At 41.8% G+C, this 23,265-nt stretch overlaps 1 protein-coding gene across 1 annotated transcript in view; it reads left to right on the top strand.

Moving 5' to 3' along the window:
* The window catches only part of ENPP6 (ectonucleotide pyrophosphatase/phosphodiesterase 6), a 32,167-nt gene that overhangs the window by 5,555 nt on the left and 3,347 nt on the right, over positions 1 to 23,265 (top strand). The window contains exons 2-7 of the mRNA XM_069013841.1: positions 5,154 to 5,333; positions 11,423 to 11,534; positions 15,316 to 15,457; positions 16,366 to 16,545; positions 18,821 to 18,958; positions 22,990 to 23,113. Coding sequence (XP_068869942.1) covers positions 5,154 to 5,333; positions 11,423 to 11,534; positions 15,316 to 15,457; positions 16,366 to 16,545; positions 18,821 to 18,958; positions 22,990 to 23,113 — 876 coding nt within the window. The remainder of the gene's footprint in view (positions 1 to 5,153; positions 5,334 to 11,422; positions 11,535 to 15,315; positions 15,458 to 16,365; positions 16,546 to 18,820; positions 18,959 to 22,989; positions 23,114 to 23,265) is intronic.

Raw genomic sequence — 23,265 nt, 5'->3', positions numbered from 1 at the left:
GGCTCCCCACCCTGGAATCTTCTGGAGTCTGGCTGATGTGCACATGTACTAGTATATTTATTGTTTGCTGTGAGAGGTTTTCTGATTTAAAGTACAGCAGCTCCAGGGTCCTTCCACTCAGTACCTGAAGGAAGCCCATCCTGGTGATGGTTCTAGTGGATGGCTCTTTTCTGCTGCACAGTTAATGGCATCCTGACACCAGCCTGGTCCAGAAAAGGATGCTGACAATTTCTGTTCAGCAGTTAAGCAAGTTCTTAACTATGTAAGCAATACCTGTGTGTTTTTTGAGGTAAAAAAATTGAAGGAGTACAACAGGGAAGTTTATTACATACACATGAACCAAAACTATCTCTATTTCATTGTCCAAGCTTAGAAAAAATCCAGAAGGATAGAGCGCATGGTGAGTCACAAGGGGAAAGGAATTTTTCTTTTTGGTCCTCTTAAACAGCTACAGATGCCAGCAGCAGTAAAGATTTAAAAGATTCTGTTTGTGACATACAGCTCTGAAATCAAGTCTCTTACTTTTCTTGGATTCATTAGCTTTCCATTTCTAAAACTCTGTGTTGGGAAGCAAAAGAGCATGAATAAGTCTGTGGTAATACTATTAACTGGTAGGGAAAGGGTACTATCCCAGCAAGAACAGGCTGGAAAAGATAGTAGGAACCAGGAGGATTTTCATTTTCACATTCTTCCTCTCACTTTGTTTACTCACCACCTGCAGAAAGGCTGCAATTCCAAGTGTCAAGATTTTCTGTTTCACACACAAAATATTGCAAAAATCTGTGTTTGCTTTCTACCAGTTAAAAAAATGGAAATGCTTCTGAAGTGTAGAACAGAAAGTTTTTTCTAACACAAGTTCACAATGCTACAAATTGAAATACAGAGTTTTTTCCTTCTTACTAGCTACAACCTCACAACTACTACCTACTACCAGCTATTAGCTAAATGGACATTCATGTACCAAGGTATTTCTTAGCCTAGAGCCGAAGTCACTGCCAGAGGCTCATACTCTGTGTAATAGTACAGGCAGCAGCTTGTCCATTGTTCTGTCCAGGCCCTCTGTAGTGCTTGGACCTTCAGTGCCCTTGAGCCACACCCAGCTCTGGGGGTTCAGGAGTCCCAGAGTGGTCCCTGAGCCCACCACAATTCAGGAGAGCAACCAACAGCTCGGAGTCCCTGCTCTCCAGGACACAAGACCTGGCTTCCCACACAAGAAAGCATCTGCAAAACTTCAGCTGAATGATTTATAAGCAATTTTTGTGCACCCCAGCCCTGGCCCCATGATGAAAGCATTGAATTAAGAGTTTCAAGCTCTTACTAAATGAATCCCCTTTAGGGAAAAAAATAATGCTGTGTGTAGCAGAGATTTTTTTTTCTGTGCTTTTTGATGTGATCCAGCTTGAATTACGAAGTCTTACCTGGTGCAGTCTAAGGTGTTTATGCTTTGGCTCTGTCTGGTATTAGAGGTCATAAAAATTTGGAAAGACTTTGCCAGCAAGTTCCTTTGAAACATGAATTGTCCATGCATATCATGCAAATACTGGTTTTACTTGGGCAGATGGCAGGGCCACTTTGCCCAGGCCAACATTCCCCCCAGACTTCTCGTGAGCTCTGGCCTTCTCCAGGCTACTTCAGGTTTAGCACATGGGTTTTGTTTTCACCCTGTGGTCTTTCATTTCAAAGCAGAGCAGATGAGACCCATCAGGGGAACAGCAGAGCAGGGCATATATCAAAGCTCAGTTCCTGGGGACAACAACCACTATATCTGCTCCAGAACAGGAATATGGTGCTGGTGCCTTCTAAGTCCTGCTTTCTTCATCCTTATGGCAGGCAGCATAAGCAGAGCAGAGCACTTCCCAAAGCAAGTCATCCAGCTGTTTGCATGGAGGAACTTAACTCTTCCCTAGCCTGTATAGCCCATTGGGAGCTTGTGCTTGCATCTGCCCTCCCAACTCTTGTCACTTTCTAGAGAGTGGGGACATCATGGTGGGACACAAGAGGAAAAGTCTCATCATAATGGCAAGGCATATATATAATACTTCATAGTACATTTAGCTGAATGGATGTACTGATGTTCATCATCAGGTTACGGTACCTTTGCTGCATTGGCTAATGTGCACACTGTGGATTCTCTGATAAACCTGATTTGCTCAGTGCAGAGATGGCAAATGCCCCAGGAGTGCACGCTCTGGTCTCCGGATCTCAGGCGCAGCCAATGCAGGGTGCACAGCACGCAGCACTACTGTGCTGCTGTTGTGGCTGGCCAAGTGGCTGTGTGTTTTGCTGGTTTTTTAAATTTCGTCTTTGTTTTGCAGAGATTCATTTGAATGCTGACGAAAGTGCCTGGAGACATGGGAATGTGCTTTAGACAAATGCTGTATGAAGTGTAGTGTCCAAGTAAGCTGTAGCATGCAGACTTGCAAAAGAAAAACCAACTTACTGGCTCTTCTCCAGAAGGATACAGCAGTTATCATATTCCTGGGAACTGTACCCTCTTTGTTTTCCTCTCTTGCTTGAGGAAGGAGTAATTTTTACTACAATTACAGTGAGTTTAAATAATGACATCTGTATGCTGAAAGTGCTTTCTGCCCTGCTTCTATTTTTGGAACTGTTAAGATAATGTTTGATTACAGAGGAAAGTGGCAGTAATGGAAGAAATAATAAATCCAGAATGTTATGGTGACTCCCTAGCACCATGTTGCTATTCTGATAATGATTCAAAAGAAGCACACCAAATGTAATTTTCTTAGGCTGGAGAAAACAAGTAAAAACAGGGGATATAAAGAACTGGGGTTGTACACATGACCCAAAAGAAACTTGAGAAATGGCCTTAATTCTGTGTACGAGTATCTTGTGGGGGAGGGGGCAGGGGCAGAAATGCCAGTTATTCCAGGGCTTTTCAATCTAGTGAGCAAGGCTCAGAATAGCCATGGTTGAAGATTAACAAAGGTCAAAAATAAAACTAGAGGTCAGGCATACTTTTTGAACAGTGTTTACTTGTGATAAATATTGGGAGGAATAACTCAAGGAAAAGATTAATTAGTTGATTATTGATGTGTTCCAAAGAAGTCTAGGGTCTTTCTGAGACACAGGCCTCAGGTAAGCAGACGTGAATGGCATTAAATGGTCACGTCTTTTGTTCTGTTGCTCACCTGATCTTCTTTTCTGACCCTGTGAACCAGGGACATCTGCAATGAAAACTGATGCCTTATAGTCTTCTAGGCCTCTTTCAATGTTAAGAAAAGGATTTGGAGTCCACAGAAAATTGAACTAATCTAATGCGGAGAACAGAACACTGTCCTCTGTATTAGTTCAAACAGTTAATTAAACTTCCCTACAATACTACAAAGAACAGTCTCCAATCTCTTCCTTAAAAATGTGGATAAACAGAGAGCAGACCTTAAGTCCTATAGGATCAGTAGCAGCTAGAGCCCATTGATTCTATACGAAGACTACACAATACGTCATACAGATACCTAATCTGTAGGTTTCACACTGACAGAACTTCAGCACTCACCTGCAAGTTTCCCAGGCTGGTACAAATTGCCTGCTGCAGTTTATCAGGTTGATAGATGCTTAGGAATACATGGACTTTAAGAAGCTGAGGTTGTCCTGTAAATTGTAGGCCTGTGTTTTTGATGCACTATAGAGACTTCCTTCCTTCCTATCTCTTTTGAGACTTACAGCAAAGAGAGCACTTGACAGCCTGAAGAGAACAAATTACTGCCCATCCAATCTACCAGTTCTCCTATATTAAACCTGTTTGCTAAGTATGATAAGTAGTGACTGCCACAAACTGGGACCACTTTTTTCCTCTGGGAAGGAGGAAATGTTTTGCATAATTGAAATACTTTTTAGTAGGGAAGGAGAGTTCAAAATCCATGTCAAGATCACATGCACCCAAAGTATACAGAGTCCTCTGCTTGAAATAACAGAATAAGAATACCAAGGTTATTTCAGTTCTGATCACCATGCTCAGGCTCAAAATAATCAAAGCATGTTATCTGGATCCCTGCAATAATATGACTCACCAGCGAATGAGGACAGTGTCTAACACAATCTTCTGTTGCTTTTTAAGATATGGAAATAAGGAACTTCCAGTACAACTTAATCTTCAACATTTCTTTTCCCATTTCTGTTAATTCATCTTCAGAATAACTCCTAAAATATGGTATCTTCTCTTCTGTCAATTACAAGAAGTAGAAGACATTTCTCAGTTATTATATACTAGTTTCTTGTAATATGAAGTTGCCCAAGGGCCCCTCAGATACAATAAGGGGCCTGAACATGTCTGATGAAATGATTGCTGTGCCCACAACCAAGAACAAAGCATGATCATTACAAGAAAAAAAAAGAAAAGCTAACAATAATGGAAAATAAAAGCCACATATAAATGTGTTTGCCTAGTTTTTGCCTGTTTGCAGAAAAACAACGCATTCTATGGATAAATGAAGAAGAAATGCAAGTTTCCCAATCTTTGTTCTATAATTCTAGATTGTGCTCTTATCACCTTCTGTTCACAGCTTGCTTCCCACAGCCCTCTGGTTGTGAGTGCTGATGGGTACCTTAAAATGGCCTCAGACTTGGCAGGTGTTGGCTGTGTAGAAGGAACCAGGTGTCAGCCAAACTTGTGGCACCCATGGGCTGCTGCTGACATGGTTTTTGTGTGGGGCTGGATTTGAAATGTTGAGCAGGCCATGGGGTGAGAGATTTGTTTCTTCTGGCCTCAGCTGTCTAAAATTTGGCTGCCTGAAGCTGAGAAAAGGCTGTGATCTTTCTCTACCAATAATAGAGGGTATATGCACCTCCAGATACCCGAGATGCCTGTCTTAGGGTGGCATGAATTGCTTTCTAGACATGACTCTTCTTATCCATTGATTGTGATGGGAACACGTGGGGGATGAAAAGCTTCAGCAACTAACTTTTGGGTGTCTGAACTGGGGGATTTAGTGAGCAAACTGGAGTACCTCAGTAAAAGGTAAGAGTCAGGGAGATTTTATGAATGGTCACAAGGTAAGAGATCTCTGAATTCAAGTCACGGCTTTTCAGCTGATTTGCTGGATGATCCAGTAGTAGCAGTGGCGGTGCTGCCAGCATCCTTCTACTGAAGAACACCAATCTGATTGTGCTGCTTTTTTTCTTCACTCTCAAAGGTCGCCACTGTGAGGTCCATCAGATGACTGGAAACTACATGTGGGACCAGAAGGCAAATGTATCTTTTGATATTGGTGTGAATAAAGAAAGCCTGCTGCCTCTCTGGTGGAATGGATCAGAGCCTTTGTGGGTCACAATGATGAAAGCTAAAAAGAACGTTTCCATGTACTACTGGCCAGGTTAGTATGTGAAAAGTTGCTACAGTGCATCTTGACATCTGAGCACTCCGTATGCTGTAGGAATGGTTCTCTAATACAGTTCTGAAATATAGATAGGAATTTTATGTGCTTTACTAACCACACATAGAAATGAATTAGCTTTTCTTCGGTGATAATTATGCATATGATAATTTGCATATGCTTAGATAATTAAGCATATGATAATTTGCATATGCTTAGAAAGGAGGAGACTGAAGTATCACTAGAGGCAACTTTCCACTAAATGCTAGCTTCAGGAGGGTGCTGGCTTGAAGAGCATCCCTTCCTCTGTCAAGTGCTTGTTCCTCTTGCCCACCTGTAACTTCTGCTATGCTTAGTGGTTGCTCCATGAATGGTTCATGGTCCAGTCAAAGTTAAACAGTAACCACCCTCCCCCAAAGGCTTCTTTGGTTTTAATCTGGAAATTAGTAGCTGAGAGCTGAAGATGATCTGCTCTGTGGGGACAAGAAAATCCAGCTGAAAGCAAAGCCTCCTTGTCCTCTGGTCCCCCTTCATTGTTAATTCATCTGAGGTCCCAGTTGTTCTGAGTCTGAGACATTCATTTGGAGGGACTTGGCCTTTCTGTTCCTCATTTGTTAGATATTGGACCACTGGAATGACTAGGGATGTGCAAAAATGAGTCCTTTTTAACAAACAGAAGTATTATATCCCCTTAGGCTATACATTTAGGGACTCACATGGAAATATATGTTCCAGCTGAGCAACCAGACCAAATCCCTTGCAAAGTACCCAGATTCTCAACTTTCTAACCTTCTGACTGCTACCTACCCTAAGCAGTCTGCAGTCTCAATGTGTAAGTGCAGGCTGGAGGACCACAGAGCTGTTAGATGAGCTGTACTGAATACAGCCAGGGCCAGCAGGGCAGTGGCAGCTGACTCATGTCATGGGCACCTGGCCAGCTCGTCTCTGCATCCCAATGCACATGTGCCTGGCCACAGTCTTTCCATGCAATGTGGCTAATGGTGCCCTGGCAAAAAGCCCACAATTCTAAGGAATGGGAAGAAAGAGTGAACCGAGATGAAAAACATTGAAAAGCCATCCAGAGTGTTTCTACAGTACTGAAGAGTAAAAAGATCTGACAATGACAGTATTGCCTTATAGACTCAGAGGCAGTCAAAGAGTTTAGATCAGCCCTTAAAAAAATGCTGCTTCCTATTGAAGATGTCCCACGTGATCTAACAGCAAGGCAAATAGCAGGATATAGAAATTATACAAGAATGTTGGAATTCTTCTAAAAATTTACAGAAATCTCTCTTTCTGTAGACTATTAAATTTTAACTACTATTGTAATTGCTCTCAAAAGGTATAATTATGTACTGAATAGATGTAACAGCCTACAGAGAGTTGCTGAAATCCAAAAAACCAGTATCACTTTCCATTAAATGCTTTTGGACTTTACCTAGCTCCTTCATGTTGCCCTTTGAGCAGTGTTTCCCAGGGAGAAGACATATGAGGTGTGTATATATATGTATCCCTGTACACATATGTATACCCTTCACTCTTCTCTGCCTGCTATTTCTAGCTGAAAATTGCAAGAAACAATAGAGCCCCCCTTTTCCCAGTGCTTACGCTCCCCAGTGTATGCATGGACCCTCTTACGACACAGAGGGGGAATTTTTTGCATGGATCTGGTATTTTACCTATGCACTGTTACATGTATCTCTGTCAGTCCTTAATTATTTATCTGTGATGGCTGAGCTTTGGCAAAGCCATCAGGGCTTCAGTTCAGCAAAAGCTGAAGCACATGTTTATTTTAAGGGTATTCGTGGACTCAAAGGACACATTGGCCATACAGGGTCAGGCACAGGAAGGAGGGTGCAATGTGGAACTATTGAACTAAAACACAGGGTTGTTGGGCTGCAGTAGAACTCCAGGTATAACTAGGGTGAACAGAAGTCACTCCAAATGCAACAGCATTTATTACATTTTCCCTATATGATTTTTTTTTACCATTTTCTAGTTCCATAGTAAGGACAAAATTCTTTCTAAAAATTCTAGATCTATCATTTTAAAGCTTAAATTCTTAACAAGCCAATTGAATGAGGAGCGATACCAAACAAAATGAAAATAAAAACCCAAGACTTAATAACCAAGGTGAATAGAGGTCCCACAGACATTTGCACCACATATGATCTGCTATTGGTGATTAGCTTTCCAGCCTAAAGATTCACTGCTGCTTAGTAATGAATCTTGCAAATACAATAAAGATCCAAACAGGAAAAGTTTGGGAAACTCTTAACAGGAACTGCAATATATAGCCAAATTCATCACACTTTCTTCTGGAAGATGCTATTTTCTCTTTAGCCAGCAGTGAAGACAAACAAGATCAGTCAACTGTAGCAGGAATGCATTGGAAATGCCAGAGTGCTGATTCCCAGGACTAACTTTTACCACTGCCATTTCCTCCTCAGAGAGAGTTCCAAGCTTTGCAAAGTCTGAACCCAAAATCTGCTGCTTCGTTTTCTTCCCTACATTCCTCTCTCATGTGTAGTCAGTGCTTAAAGAAATAAAATCCAGACCCCAGCACACAGGAACACAGAGCAGGAGGGCTCTCAGATGTGAACAACCATCACAACAGCTTTATCTGTGAGCCTAACATAAACCCTGCAAAGACAACTCATGGGCAGAATTCATCTGGGATCTCTTGACTCTAGAAGCAGAGGAGACAAACTATCACCATGCTGGGGGTCCCAAACACCACTTCTGCCAAAACATAAGGCCTTGGCTTGTGGGGACATTTCTCTCCTTTCTTCATGCTGTGCATGGGATAAAGGGCGCAGCCTCACACCCAGGTTGCCTGTTGGAAGCACTGCTGCTCCAGCAGATGGAGAATGCCCAGAGGAGTGCAAGAGCATCCTGGCAGCACCGTTGAGGTCAAAGCTTTGGAGTGGTCCTCACCCTCAGCCCAGTAAGTGGTGTCATCCCAGATGCTCAAGCTCCTTCATTTCCCAACAGCCTATGCCACTGCTTCAGCTGAAGTGCAGTGACAACTTTTCTAAACACTGAAATGAGAGACAGAGGGAGGAAGAAAAAACACTTTAACTCAACTTTTGCCATTTAAACACAATTTTTACCAGACTGTACAGCCAGTCCGGAAAGTTTTCAAAACCTTCTGTTATGACATGAAGTGTCCAACTGTTAAATAAATGTTTAGAAATGCAATTTAAAGCTGGCAGAGATTCAGGTCCCCATGTCAGATAGCTAAAGAGGGGTCTATATATCATTCTGAAAGAAGTCCTTATTCCTGCTCCAGCAGTTTAGGTTTTTAAATAAAAGTTTAGAATCATACAAAACTACGCAGAAAGGTATCTAGCATTACATCTCAGTAAACACAGCTTAACTATTTGTAGTTTAACCAAGAAAAACTTAGCATTCCCTTTGGCTGTCTCCAAAGCTGTTTAAATTTCCTTTCCCATAATACCTAAATGAGAAAATTTGCCATCTTTCCTGGATTCTACCAAAATGAAATTTGAATATTAAAGGGTCTTCATGGCCAGTATTTTGGACTTGTAAAAAGCCTTAACATTAAAAACCCTAATTTAAGTTCTATTCATCATAGAGGTTAAAAAAAAAAAAAAAAAAGGAAAAGGAAGTTCTTGGTGTCTAAGCAGCTTGAATTTCCAATGGTACTGTCAATGAACTGCACACTTGAAGACCACTATCTCACGGCCAAAATGATTTCTAGTTGTTGCTACTCTGTAGTCTTTTATGTCATGCTCATCACTTGACAATCTAGAAATAGCAAAGATATCTCAGCAACTAAAATATCCCAGATCCCCAAGAGATTAATACCCCCAGTTAAAATTATCTCATGACTGACTAATTCTGAGGAATGTTGAGAAAATTACAATCTGATGTCAGTATCTGAAGAAAAAAAGAGGCAAAATTATCATATTAGTCACTGGCTATGAGCAGTCATCCACCTGAACTAAAACACAAGGCATTTCTAATGACTTTCCAAGTGCATTCTTAACTTCTTGCCTGGTTTTGGAAACAGTCTTGAGCCATACTCAAGTATCAAAGGAGAAATTGGCTCCAAAGTTCCAGTTCAATCCTGAAATACTAGCAAAGGCCATAGAAGACTTCTGCTCACCTCTAGCATCTGAGGTAGATGAAAGCCCTTGTTTTGCTGCTTGTAGCACCCAGGACATCCTGCAAAAGACTGAAGCTCTGCACCCTCAGGGCAGGGGAATTCCTGGATATGACATCAGGCCTTTTGTGGAATACATTTTTCTGATGATTTGGTTAAGTATCAGCTGGAACCCATCTCTGTTGCACACTGTAATTTCTTGGGAATGCTGTGTACAGATGTATAGAAATTTTATTGTGGGATGATCTAGACAGTCAGTTCTTGTCAAGTAATCTGCTGGCTGTTTATCCAGGCTGCAGAGAACTGTCATGGTGGATCATGGTGGAGAGATGAACACCAAAGTATCTTCATGCAGAAAGGGAAGATTACATCATATGTTTGGGGCAACAAGGGAAGAATGAAAAGTAAGCACCATCCCACAATTTTAATAGAAATAAAAACTAGATAGAGGTTCAAGAGTAGGCAAATGTATTTTTACAGGAAAGTAAATCAGTTGACTACATTTGATGTTTATTATTGCAAATAATTAATTAATCATAATAGATGTGGTCCCTTGAAACAAAGCATGCGGACACCTGGGAGCTGCTACCACAGGCGAGCAGACTGAATCTGTCATGTGTGCTATGGCCCTTTAACTTTCAGAAAGGGTAATTTCCATCTGATTTATCTGGCTTTCTGCAAATCAGTGAAGATTTAAAAAATTTCCTAAGCTTAAACATTCAAGTTTTTCTAATCTTTGGTGGTACTCTTGAACCATCACATCAGAAGACTCTCAGCCAGCTTGGCCTGCAAGCTGTGTGCTTTTCCCTGTGTCCCAGTACTGCACCTCAGTGATGTGAGCCCATGGGAGCTCAGATGCAAGACTGACAGATTCTCTTTATTGACTGTCCCAGTAAGCAAACCACTGTAAATCACCTCTGATAGTAGCTCTGCTTGTTCTAGGGCCCTCTCTGTACTTACACCTTCTCACGCCCCAAGCAACAAGTCAGCTTATGACAGTCCTTAATGCCTATCACTTTTCTCCCAAAGGAGAAGCAGAAGGACCCAGATATAGACAGATTCAGGCTTTGGCTTAGAGTTGCCTTTTTGACCAGCCTGTGTTGCTGTATACAGAGGCCATTTTGCAAAAGGTGGGGTTTTTTTGGTTTTGATTCCTCCTTGTGCCCCAGGAATATATCAGACAGCACCTGTGATGGGAGGACTCTGGGGTACTGGAATAATAATTTGCATGAATCCATTGTTTCTGGAAGCATACTTCTTTTAAATATTAATATTATTCAGCAGCATAGTAACTGGAGACCAAAAGGGCAAAGAAACCTCACAAAAACATGTTTTTCTATGTTCAGGGCCATGTTCTCCTGTAGGATTTGTTGCTATAAATTTTTAGGCCACAAAACAGACTTTATTTTGCAAGGAAGCCTGCAAGTTACCAAGAGAGTTAATTGGTTTACACTGTTTTAATAAGACCTCCTGGGAAACAGATATAATAGTGGAGAGTTAGTATCACATAATAAAATACGGTTTATAGAGGATATTACAACGTAAGATACAGTGTGTCTAACTGGAAAGTATTTGCTGAACTTTCAGAGAACAATATCTAAATCTATTATGTTGGAAGCCTGGAAATGAGGCTATATGGCCACAGTAGTTAAAATATAAACGAGCTGGTGATTTAGGTGGAAATGGTCTGCCACGAGGGAACCAAGCATTTTGTTGTGGGAAGGTCACACAGAGACCTTCCTTTAGAGAGGGAAATAAAAGAATCCAATGTACAGTTTGCTACAAGCACTTGTCAAACCAACCTCTCTCCCCTTTTCCCTTGCCAACCACATCATTTCCGGCAGGGAAGGCATAAGGTAAGTAATGTCACAGGGAATTTACAGACCTGAACTTGGACCCCATGGTGTGAGGTCTGTGATCAAGGTGAAATAGCAGAGCTTACCACATTTTTTGCTCGTAGGTTGTGAGGTCGAAATCCTTGGAGTCAGACCAAGTTACTGCCGCGAGTACTTCAGCGTCCCAACAGACAAAAACTTCGCAGATGCCATCAGTGATGCCCTCGAGTCTCTGTGGTACGTCACTAGATTTTTGCAGTGTGGGGTTTCCTCTCTCTAGGACAAGTACTTGTTCCACCATCTCTCATCCGAACATTTACAAGAGACAATTCCACATAGGCTGTAAAATCAGGGAAGATTGCACCACCACATGCAGAGCCAATGCCTTACCTTGGCTATAACTAAGCTCCTTCTTTTAAAACCTTATTGGTTCCATGATTAATCCAATCCTAGGAAACCCTTCTACTTTAATATTTGCAACTCCATAGCGATTCACATCTGAAAAGTTTTGTATTCAGATGCTGAGTGTTGATTGTTCTTGAAATAAAGGCTCTGAAATGATGAGACCACTGTTGGAGATGTTGCTCCCAGTTACACACTGGGTCCTGCTGTACAGATGCTCACAAATCAGTGCTCTTTGCAGCATCGGCTTCGACACAAGGTGTCTGAGACCATGTGAGAGGTTTTATCCTGAAATTATTTAGCTTAGATTTAAAGAAAGTTACCTGCATGTGACATGAGGAAGTCATATGTGACACAGGAGTCTTTCTGGAGATTTTGCAATGCTTTTAATTCAGTGAATAAAAAAAGGAATGGAAGGCATAATACAGACATCAGCTCTGACTTCTGGTGGAAACCCAGATTTACTGTAGAAAGCTTTATGGTCTGATATAATTTTGGGATGGGTCAAGATATCCTTGAAGCTTCCTGCCTGGTTTCTGTGAAGCACAGTACATAAGGCTGCTCAGTGCTGGTTTTAAGCTCTGTAATTGTCAACATGGTTAAAGGTGAAGCATAAACTGTTCAGAGTTCCAGCCCTTGAAGCTGTTATTTTGGGTAGCTGGAGAGTTTCGATAGCTAATTCATTCCAAGCCACAAGGCTGTCTGCTGCTGTCTGCGGTGGAAAAGGAAAGGGACACAACAGTGCTGTGGAACAACTTGCAAGAGGTGAAAGCTGATGATTTCAAGAAAAGTGCAAATCTTTGCCACAAGATGTCTGCCATAAATAACAGCTACAGTCTTCTGAAGTGCCCAAATCCTACAGATCATCCCAGTGCTGCAGGAGGTCCTGTCTCAGGTGTCTGTTTACACACCAACCGTGGTGAATTTCTTTCTGAGTTCTTTTTCTTTAAACTAAAGTGTCCTGTCTCCAACAAGGTAGGAAAGAGGAAAAAGGAATGATTTTAGATAAAATTAACAATCAGGTTTGGGTGTAAATATTGCAGGGACTTAAAGTAGGAAGGGAGGATAGAGAATGAACAGTTCAAAAATCTGGTAGGTTTTCCTTATTCTTTCTCTCACTCATCCTCTTTGTTTATTTCTTTAAGAATTAGAAGAAAAAGTTCTATGCTGCTGGGCCAGCCCATAAGAAGTAACACCTCTGAAATGCTTTTACTGTAGGCACATTCATTTAGCAGGATTTAGCATCTCCGAGTAGAAGAGTCTTGAGCTTGTCATCTATATCTTTTGGAAGTGCTTTTTGTGGGATATGCCCAGCCCTTGACTTTTGAAGCTGTTCAAAGGCTGGCAAATGCAGTGTGTTTCCTTTCTACATCCCAGGTAATTGGAAAAGCCCATTAGGCTGAGACTGTCCTTAGCTATATGTGGGAAAACAGCCTGTGGCAAGAGCAGTCTGTTGCCTGGAGCAGTGCCTTGCTCACTTGCCCTAATGGCAGGTATTAGTAGTTAAAGAACTGCACTTAGGCTCCCACCATTAGCAAACCTTGCAGGGACTCCAGGGTAGAGAGAGAGAGCCCTTTATTGTGGCATGGTGGCCTAGGGTCTGAGCGGAACGCCCGGACCCATCTGAACTTCACTGAAGTAGAAAGTTTCATCAGTGCAAGGGCAGAAGCACCTAACTCATCGGGGAGCCACTGAGCTTCCCTTGGAAAAGGAAATCATCCTTCAGGAATATTCTCCAGTCTCTTCAAACAGGTGCTTCAAGACCACTATTTAGACCAAGAATATTCAAAATAAAGTCAAGCATCTGGTTTTGGCAAGTGAAACTAAAACCTCCCTTGTGTCTTTTCCACAACTGTAACTTGAAGGCTGTTGTAATCTACCTATTTTCCTGGACAGGTGTCATGAAGTCTGTATTGTGCTTGCAAAGTGTGCTGGTAGAATATAAAACACTTTTTGGTATTGCCATCAATGCTGTCCAACTTTCTTCAGAAATCTTTTCTTAGTCATTAATTTGGAAAGTTACTGGTGATGGAAGAAGACAGGACTAACACACAGTTAGAAAGACAGAATACTTCTCCCATGCAAGCCAGGATAAGGGTTTTCTTAGAAAACCCTTTTTTTCCCATAGAAAAACAGGTAAAAATGGAAACAAAGTCAAACTCCAGATGTGCTGTACCAAATCCTGCAAACTCCTAAGCATGCTGCCTTACTGGAGCTTGTCCCATTGAAGTTATTAAATATTCTTCCTTAAAGCACTGAGCCCTCACTGAGAAATCTCACCACGGCCTAAATGAGATCGCTTGTTTTATGCAATAAATCTCTTTCTTGGCTTCTATCTTGATCGATTTGATCATTTACTTACATAAATTAGTTTAAGTAGCTCATAATACAGGCACTGCGGCAGAAGAGAACTATTTCAGTAGGTTCAATGACTGTGTATGCAATAGAGAAATTACAGGGTTAAATTTTACAAAATAATTATTGCCTAATACAGATGGAAAGTAACACTTAAAATGAAACTGGGGAGAAGGGAGGGCTGCTTCATTTAAATTATTTTAAAATCTTGAAGAGGGAGGAACAACACTGTTCTGCAGGGCCAGCAGAGGAGAAATTCCCACCACAGCAGATACCTTCAGCTTCTCACAGGACTGCTTCTCTGAGGCCTTCTGCAAACTGAGAAATGCAAATGACAGACCCTAATCCGTTCACTCAGTCCCTCACCTCTGATTTTGCCTCTTCTGTCCCACTCATTACACCAGACTACCCAGGTGTCTTTAATCGGAGACACTGGACCTGTCAGGACATAACAAGTCTTTTTGTAGGGATCTTGATATGGATGAGCACATGTAATACGTATGGCATGCTCTGCCATATATTAAGTAAAGCACAAAAAGACTGGGTCTGAGCTTCATAAGCATAGGTTTGTGATTTTATCCACACAACTTCCTTCAGGGAGATTTACAGTGAACAGTAAAGTGGTCATGAAAATTAAATTAAGCACTGATGTATGCACTATCCCCACTAATTAGGCTGAGAGCAATCAGTGCAGAAAAGTGTGATCAGCTAAACTTGTGCAATTCTGAGATTACCTTAGTTTCCCTTGCTCATATTCCTGAATAAAACCCCCTTAATCTCATCCCAGTTTATACTGCGTGGTATTTTGTAAGGAAGAGCACATCCTGAGTTGACCTCTGTGGTTTGGAAGACCTCACACAGGAGAAAGCCAGAAGTGCCAAAATTTAATTAAAGCACATTTGACTGGTAATTCCCATAATCCTTTTAATAGGGGCATTCAGCAGAGAAATCAGAATTTCTTTGTTATTAAAGGGAAAGCTGTCTTCCTAATTCAAAGAGGTTAGTAACATACTGCCAGGCCAGCCTATGCTTGCACATGGCAGTTTCCACCTGCTGCATGTGGTGGGAGACTCAGGCAAACTCAGGAGACTCTGGGTGTGAATAATGTGCCCAGCAGTGCAATAAGTGGTAGGACAGCACAGGCTGGCAGTAGAAAACAGAGGTTTGTGGCTCTACATACTGGTGAAGATAACAATGACAGCAGCCAGGAGATCTCCATACGTGTCAGCCTTTCACTCCTTGCCCTCTCTCCCACGCCCAGCAACAACAGCGCTGAGATGGCCGCAGTGTACTACGAGCGCATTGATGTGGAAGGCCACCACTACGGCCCTTTGTCCCAGCAGCGGAAGAATGCTTTGAAGGAAGTGGACAAAGCCTTAAGCAATATGATCTCACTCATCAAGGTGAGTGGCATCCAAAAACCCAGCTCCTGGGTGCCTTTGGAAAAGGCTTTTAAAACTGGTCTTTTTGGCACTGCCAAGAGCCTGTTTAACACCTGTAACTGAATGCAGTGGCTGTAAACTTTTATTTCCTGAGAAACAGACTACTGAGATCATGTGGAATTCAAGGCACCATTACCCTGACTATTATTTTCATTGATGGCATTATAACCCTCCTGATAGTAGGGTAGCCTACAGACCTACAGCAGCCCCAGGAAGCCACAAACCAATGTATGTGTTGCTCTATTTATGACTTATGTTGCCAACTGAACTTTATTGTAGGCGAAGGAATCAAAACTGAGTTTCCTAAGGTTTGTGGAATCAGACAATTAACTTTTGTAGTAGGTTTTATGACAGTATTCAGGACTCTGTACTTTAAACTTGGTTTTAAAAAAGAACATTATCTAAATGATTTTGCAGTGAGAAAATATTTTGGGTAAATGGCAATTCTATGAATATTTCTAACAATGATAAATGCATATTGGAGTTTTTTATGTGTTTCGGTGAAGAGAGGAATATGTATCTTCAATTTCACTAAATATTAAAACCTCTAATGCTAAGTGCTTGTATTTGGGAGGGAAAGAGAGAAACACCCCTTCCGCAAGTGGTATCACGGCAAAATTGCTGAATGGACTTATTTTGGAAAAGCTCTGGTGCCAACCTCTCAGACTCTTCCAGAGCAGCAAGTAGAAGTGTGTGTCCACCATTATGGGTGGTGGCAAAGCACATTGCAGGCCATTTGTGGACGTGATCCTTCTGACCAACTTCCACAGAATCAGTGGAGGTCAAACGGTGATTTCAATTTTCCAGCCAGCATACACAGTGCAAAGCTCTTACCTGGCCCTAAAAGTTGTCATCCACTTGCTTCACAGAGCAAAGGCCTTCAGAATGATATCAACGTCCTCCTCTTCTCTGATCATGGGATGACAGACATCTCTTGGGCAGATAAAGTGATTGAGCTGAAAAACTACATCAATATGAGTGACACCATACAAATGAAAGACCGAGGTCCTGTTGTGAGCCTCTGGCCAACTCCAGAGAAGCATGCAGAGGTGAGTACAGCCTACTCGTACCTCTTAGGTTTGTGTTTTCTCAGTTTTTATGCCAATTGTGTCTTCTGTTTTCTCATAACATCCAAATACTGCTCTCAGAGATGTGTTCAAAAATCAGCTCTTTTCAGGAGTCAGACTTGGATCCTGTGACACCCTTGTGATGCTGGTTTCCAAACGAAAATCACACCAGGCAAATCAAAAAGCATGAACTTTCACTGTTATATGGCAAGGACACATGCTTTTAAACCCCACCACTATTAGCTTCTGATAAATAGCTAAAAGATTTTAGCTCAAAATGCACTTTTAGGATTTTATCTGCATTAGTCAATCTGTTGACACTCTAGCTGGGATTTTCAAATGATCTGGAGCAGGTTCAGTATTCATATTCCAGTAAATTCCCACAGACTAATCAACTCCATTAGACCAGAACTGCAAAATGTATTTTTTTTACAATATTTTCCTTTGAGGAATTTTTGATGAAGCATGTTGGATTGAGTCAACCATAAAAGCTCAATGCTAGAACTGGAGGATTTTGAGGGATAAATTAAAACAATAGAGAAAAATTTGAAAATCACTTGAAAAGAATGAAAATCTAGTATCTCTGACTAATAGACTACTACACTATAGTCTAACCAGCAACTAGTGCATGAGAAGTCATTATTGCTCTCCTCAGAATATAGATGAGTGGATGTACAAGATGGGCAAGCAATGCCCCAGGCAAATAATTTTGGTTTCTACAGTATATTTTATCCAGTTACATTATATTGTAGCCTGTGCAATTTTTTTAAAGAGATTATTTGCTGATTTTGCACCCAAATAGTCTCTTTAGGAACTGTGTATCTGTGATATTGCGAACATTTCAAATTAATGCCAGAACTGAAAGTTGTCTTAGAGGCATGCACGAGCAATTCACTTGCAAGTGCATCACAGGGGATCACAGCATTGATATGCTTAACTCAGAGCTCCCTGTTTTTGTAGGCCAGACCTTCAAATAAGGGCAAGTTGCAACTTCACACTGTCATGGGGTTTCATCCGGCAAAGCTCTTCAGCACATGCTTCTCTCTCATTAAATAGCTTAATATGCCTAAGGAGAATAAAGTACTATGCCTTACACTGTGGTTTTGTTTCTTTCCTTCATTTCTTTTTAGGATTTCTTGCTGGAGGACTAGCTTTTTAAGCAAAATGAAGTTGAGTTTCAGTTTCCCAATAGCTAGATTCTCTATTTCTAATTAATTTTAAAGAGCTATGTTTATGAGTTGGAGTGTATTAAAACGTAATGGTTATCACCTCTAAGAATTACCCCATTTCAAAGCACCAGAACTACTGGTTACCACTCTCTAGCTCCAGTCACGGTGGGAGGAACTGTGCCATCACACCCTGGTGCTGTCCTTATGGTCACTGCACATCAGTGCACATATCTGGCACACATATACACACAAGGGCAACTTAGCTGAAAGGCTAGTGAAGAACCTATCACTCTTTGAAGAACTGAGCTATTTATTCCTGAAGATTATTTATATTTAACTGGTGAAAGAACAATATAGGGTCTGGGGACTCCAATAGCTGCCTTCTTTATGGCATATGAACAGCTTTTTCAGGCATTTAAAATATATTTTCTGAATAATTTGGGGTGTAATGACCTTTGTGTGATATTCCAGACAGTATGATTAATATTAATAAACGACTTGCATGGCATTGTGCAGACTCAAAGCTGCAGGCTTTGGCTAATTAATCTCACATCAGATAACTAACGAAGCAGATAACTGAGCACTATCAATTCCTTGATAGTGATTGACAGGGTAAGTGCAAGAAACACAGGGGAGGTGACAATAATTCTCCACTCAAGAGCACAAAGAGGGAATGAGTGGCAGAGGCTAAAGACAATTATAACATTTTTTCACACCTGTACACAGTCCACATGGTGCCTTTGAGTGTCTCTCACCACTTCACTTACTGCTTCCTGTGAAGGTGTTGTTTCTCCTGGTCTGTTTCTGTAGGCTGGTATACTCACATGTATACATTTGTGAATGTGTGTATTATAAATACACATAATACATGAATTCACGCATTCCTACATGTTTATGATCTGAGTTTTGAGAATCTCCTAAACCACATAAGCAGGTTTTGTTCAGCCACAATCTTTGGACAGGCAGAGTCCTGGTTTGAATGATTAGCTATTACAAGGGATTAGCCATTTTTCAAATTCAGGTGTTTCCATGGGTGTCTTTATCATCTTTACAGCCATATGGTGTCCTAACATCTTTTTGCTTTGCAGATATATCAAAAATTGAAAGCTGTGGAACACATGGATGTTTATAACATACAGGATATTCCAAACAGGTTTTTCTACAAAAAAGGAAAATTTGTGTCTCCACTAACTCTCGTGGCTGAAGAAGGATGGTTCATAGTAGAGGTAAAGTATAGAAGCAAAATACTTACACAGGAGTGTGAAAAGGTGCAATGTATTGCTGATCATGGAGTTAAAGTCAATGGGCTAACTACAAAACTAATGTCAATTTTTGCTGTGTACTTAAAAGAACTTAAAGAAATTGCAGCTTTCCTAAAGGCAGACAGTTAAATAGTCAGGATGACCCTTTTTATTTTGTTGTCATAAAGCAGGAGTAGTTCTTGTGTTTCACATTCCAAGTTTGTTGCCTTACTCTTCTTCCCCCTGCCATCTATCTTCATTTCAGGCACAAAAAGAGTCCTTACTATCCCTCCATTCAGCAGTACCTTGTGGCAACTTTTCCTTCTGCCTGGCTTTCCACCTGCCAGACTGCCCTAAAAGCGCCCCATTTCTCCCAAGCTCTCCAGTCTCAAAAGGGTCAGACTGGGGGTTTACTCCTCAGAGATGCCCAGTGAACACACTGAAAATCTGGGAACTTGTTAAGCACAGAACCCATGCATGAAGAGATTTTTCATACTAACTTATTTTTTTACTATAAATTGTTGTGTTATTTTTGCTTGTGTCACTACCAGGCACCTCCACATTGCAGATACTAATTGCAGCTCAGCACATCTCAGAGGGTGAGGCAACTGCATATCTTCTAAGGAGGTAAACTGAGGAGTGGTATTAAGTGCTTTGCCCAAGGCCATACGTGAAGTCAGTAAGTTGGCAACAGAACCAAGGAGTCCTGGGTTTCTTTCATGTCCCAGCATAGTCAGTGCACATCATTGCCTTGCAGGTTATTATAACTCAGCCAAGCATCTTCTTTCATGACCTTCAGAGCTACTGCTCACCAAGCTTTGCTCAGGACAGTCCACACTACCACATTTCTCACTAGCCAACCTGAATTTAGCATAGTAGCTTCTACAGCTGAATAAAAACGCACATCTAAAAAAACCTGATGGTTTTTGAGTTCCGATGGGTGAGTACCACACTTCTGATTTTGAAAAAAAAAAAGTTTTAAAAGCTGAGTTAAAATTTAGACAGGTAAAGTAGGAATCTGAAACATCTTTTCCAAAATTATTTTTAAAAATTACAACTAAACTCTTTTGTATGAAAGTTCAAAACAGAACGTTTTTACATATTCTGTAGAAAATAAAAAAGCACTTAAAAAAAATCATTGAAACTCTGACAAACCTTAATAACAGTGCAGCAAACACTGCTGCTATGATAATTATTTCTGTCTCTCTGCCCATTCCTTCCCATTGTTTCTGATTTTCAAGAATGTCCTCTCATTAATGCTGTCAGATTTTCCTTCTCTTTGGTACATTTTCATTATCTTTGAATGGGATATGAAAATGAAAGTTTCCTGTCATATTTTTAAAGAAATAATTGAGCCTTCTATTATACTTCCTGCCCAAACCACTGAAGAGAGGATGTGCAGCTCTTCCCTGTCATGCTCCCAGGGTTTTTAACTCTCTGTTGGCTAGTGGATAGCTAAAAGCTGTTTGAAAAAGGGGATTTTGTTGTTGTTGTTGGTTTTTTAAAGGGACAAAGGGGGTGTATCTGAAAAGTTGTTTTCCTCATCAAGGAGTATAGGAACTAAAGCCCATCTACATTTTGGTTAAAGCAGGATGAGGAGGGATTTCACTCTGTATCAAAGCTGATCTGCTCATGTTACCTTGTTCCCTTCACATGAGTGAGTGGTCCCCATCCTTCAAGCAGAAGATCCCCCAGCTGCTCTCCTGTGTGCAACAATGGTGTTAGCCCTCAGGGCTGCATGCTCACTCTGTACACATCCCCATTTACTTTCCCAATGTTTAGAGATCAGTTGCAGTACATTTTCTAAACACGCACATGCAGGGAAAAGTCCATTGTCTGCAGTCCCAGATACGCCTGTTTCATCTTAGAGGAGGACTGCTAGCCCAGGCTTAGTCTGAGTATGAAAAATTACGTCTTGTCTGAGTCCTCCATCCCATTTGGACTTGTCAAGCAGGCACATCAGCATGCTGCCAACTCCCTGGCTCCAAAGAAGCCCCAGGAGTTTGTGGGGTTTGCTGTAAGGCAGAGCCTGATGCTCCAGAAGGGCAGTGCTGGGATGCTTGCACAGTCCTGTCCCTCAAGCTACTGCTGTTAGTGGCTCCATTTCATGAGCTGTCACTTCAACTGCAGTTATTAAAGTTAGTAGTATGTTTTCTGACTCAGCTGGCACCAGAAATTATGGAAATGACTGTGCCTTTGACTGCACATTCTGTTGGGAGTAGGTGTCTCCTGGTTTCTGGATGGTTATGGAAAGCACACTACCTCTTCCTGCATTTAATATTTCTGGAGAAGCAACTGTGTCCAGGACATCTGACAGGACCATGGAGGGGTGTAGGTATGGCAATGTCAGGATGCTTCTGAAGAACTACCACAAATTTAATGTGACTTCACTTGTCTGAAGTTGAGGCTGGTAAATGCTGTGCAGGTTGCCTGATGGTGAGCAGCACGCTCAGTCCCCAGGAACCGCAGGAACTACAGCATAAGGAGGAAGAGGAGAAGGAGTCTGTTTTCTCCTTGGCTTGCTCTGAGCACTGTCAGGGAAATAGATGGGACAGGAAAAGAAATTTGTCAGCTAAAATAGTTTAAATTAATCTGGAACAGACTACCCAGAGAAGCTGTGGAGTCGCTCTCACTGGAGATGTTCAAGACCTGCCTGGATGCAATCCTGTGCAATATGATCTAGGACAACCCTGCTTGAGAAGGGAGGTTGGACCAGATGATCCACTGTGATCTTTTCCAATCTGACCCATTCTGTAGTATTCTGGAATTATCTGGTACATCTGCTGAGTATTACAAATGAAGAAACAGGGACTTCCCCTGGAAAATAGTTGGAAGAGCAACACCTCTTAGTCATCACTACTGCTGTCCTCAGCGCAGTCAATTTTCTTCCTTAAGGAAGAAGACAAAAATCAGACAAAATAAATGTTTCTAAAAGGAAAGGGATCTTCAGTTAATCTGCTTCACCATCTGCAGGAGTTGTGGCACCACCTGCCCAAGGTGGGAATGTGGGAAACTCCTTTGGGGCATCTTCTGTGCTTCTGTGCCCAAGTGTGAAGGCCAGACCTGGACACTCTAGAGAACTGTGCAGCTCCTTCTCTGTAATTATCAGAGAAATTATTGTTGGGGTCTGATGAACTGCCAGTTGATGTTGTTTAAGTGAAATTCCTGCAATAGTTTTAGTGTAATCTGGAGTGCCACATCTGCTGCTATCCCTAAGGAGCATGGGACAGAAGAAACTCATGGACAGGTTGGTCCAGCATTTTGATCAGCCCGTAGGGACTGCTGCTCTGACAGATATGGCACTGTTGTATGTAAGAGCTGTGAAAACAAAGCAGGAGAAAGTAAGGAAGGAATTTAAAAGAACATCTTAAGGGCAATATGGGCAAGGAAGAATAAGATTTATAATGACAAATTAATGAAGTGTAGATCCACTGAGCAAGGAAATAAAACAGAGTCTAGGCCACGGAGAGTGGGACTGTCTTAGGTCAGAGCCAGTGTTCCTTGGAGCAAACCTCGTGCTTTAATTCCAAAACAAGTAGGGAGAAGAAATAATAATTAGAAAATATCTAGTAGGGGTAATATTTGTATTGTTAGGCTGACTAGTGAAATGGAGCAAAAATTATTTATTTTTCTAAGGTGTCAATGATATGTCGGGCAGAACAACACACCAGCAAACCCACAGAAGTGCATGGCACTGGGTGGGAGAGCAGTGCTGCTGGCAGGCATGGGGAGAGGGACAGCACCTTGCTTACCTGTGTCACATACGACTGTGGTACTTTGTGATTGTGGCAGAAATTTACATGAGTTGTCCTCCCCTCTCAGCTGGGAGGTGGTTACTCACTGACACAGCAAAGCCAGGAGTCACCCCTCCTGGGGATGATCTCCTGTGCGGGTAACAGCACAGTGTGGGGGCCTGATGGGGTGGTACAGCACATGGAGACACAGCATGGCACCCCACAGTGCCCCAGCACAGCCCAGTAGGCAGGCACTAACCATGCTCTGCTGTTGCTACCCAGAGCAGGGACAAGCTACCCTACTGGGAGAATGGGACAGGGAAGAAGGAGGCCTGGCAGAATGGCTGGCATGGCTATGACAACGAGCTCATGGACATGAGAGGCTTCTTCCTCGCATATGGACCAGGTAAGTGCCACCATCCCTGGTGTTCCACTTCCCCTGCAACCCCATGGTCCTCGCCCCTGCATCCCCCTGGACCCTGATGTAGCACTCTGCGACACCCAAAAATTACAAATAGATGGCAGGATTTCCTCACTGTGGAAGGTTGGTTGTGCTGC

Source organism: Aphelocoma coerulescens, chromosome 4, assembly GCF_041296385.1.
Source record: "Aphelocoma coerulescens isolate FSJ_1873_10779 chromosome 4, UR_Acoe_1.0, whole genome shotgun sequence".
Taxonomy (NCBI): domain Eukaryota; kingdom Metazoa; phylum Chordata; class Aves; order Passeriformes; family Corvidae; genus Aphelocoma; species Aphelocoma coerulescens.
The sequence above is the reverse complement of the archived record's forward strand: the minus strand, read 5'-3'. Positions and strand labels throughout refer to the sequence as shown.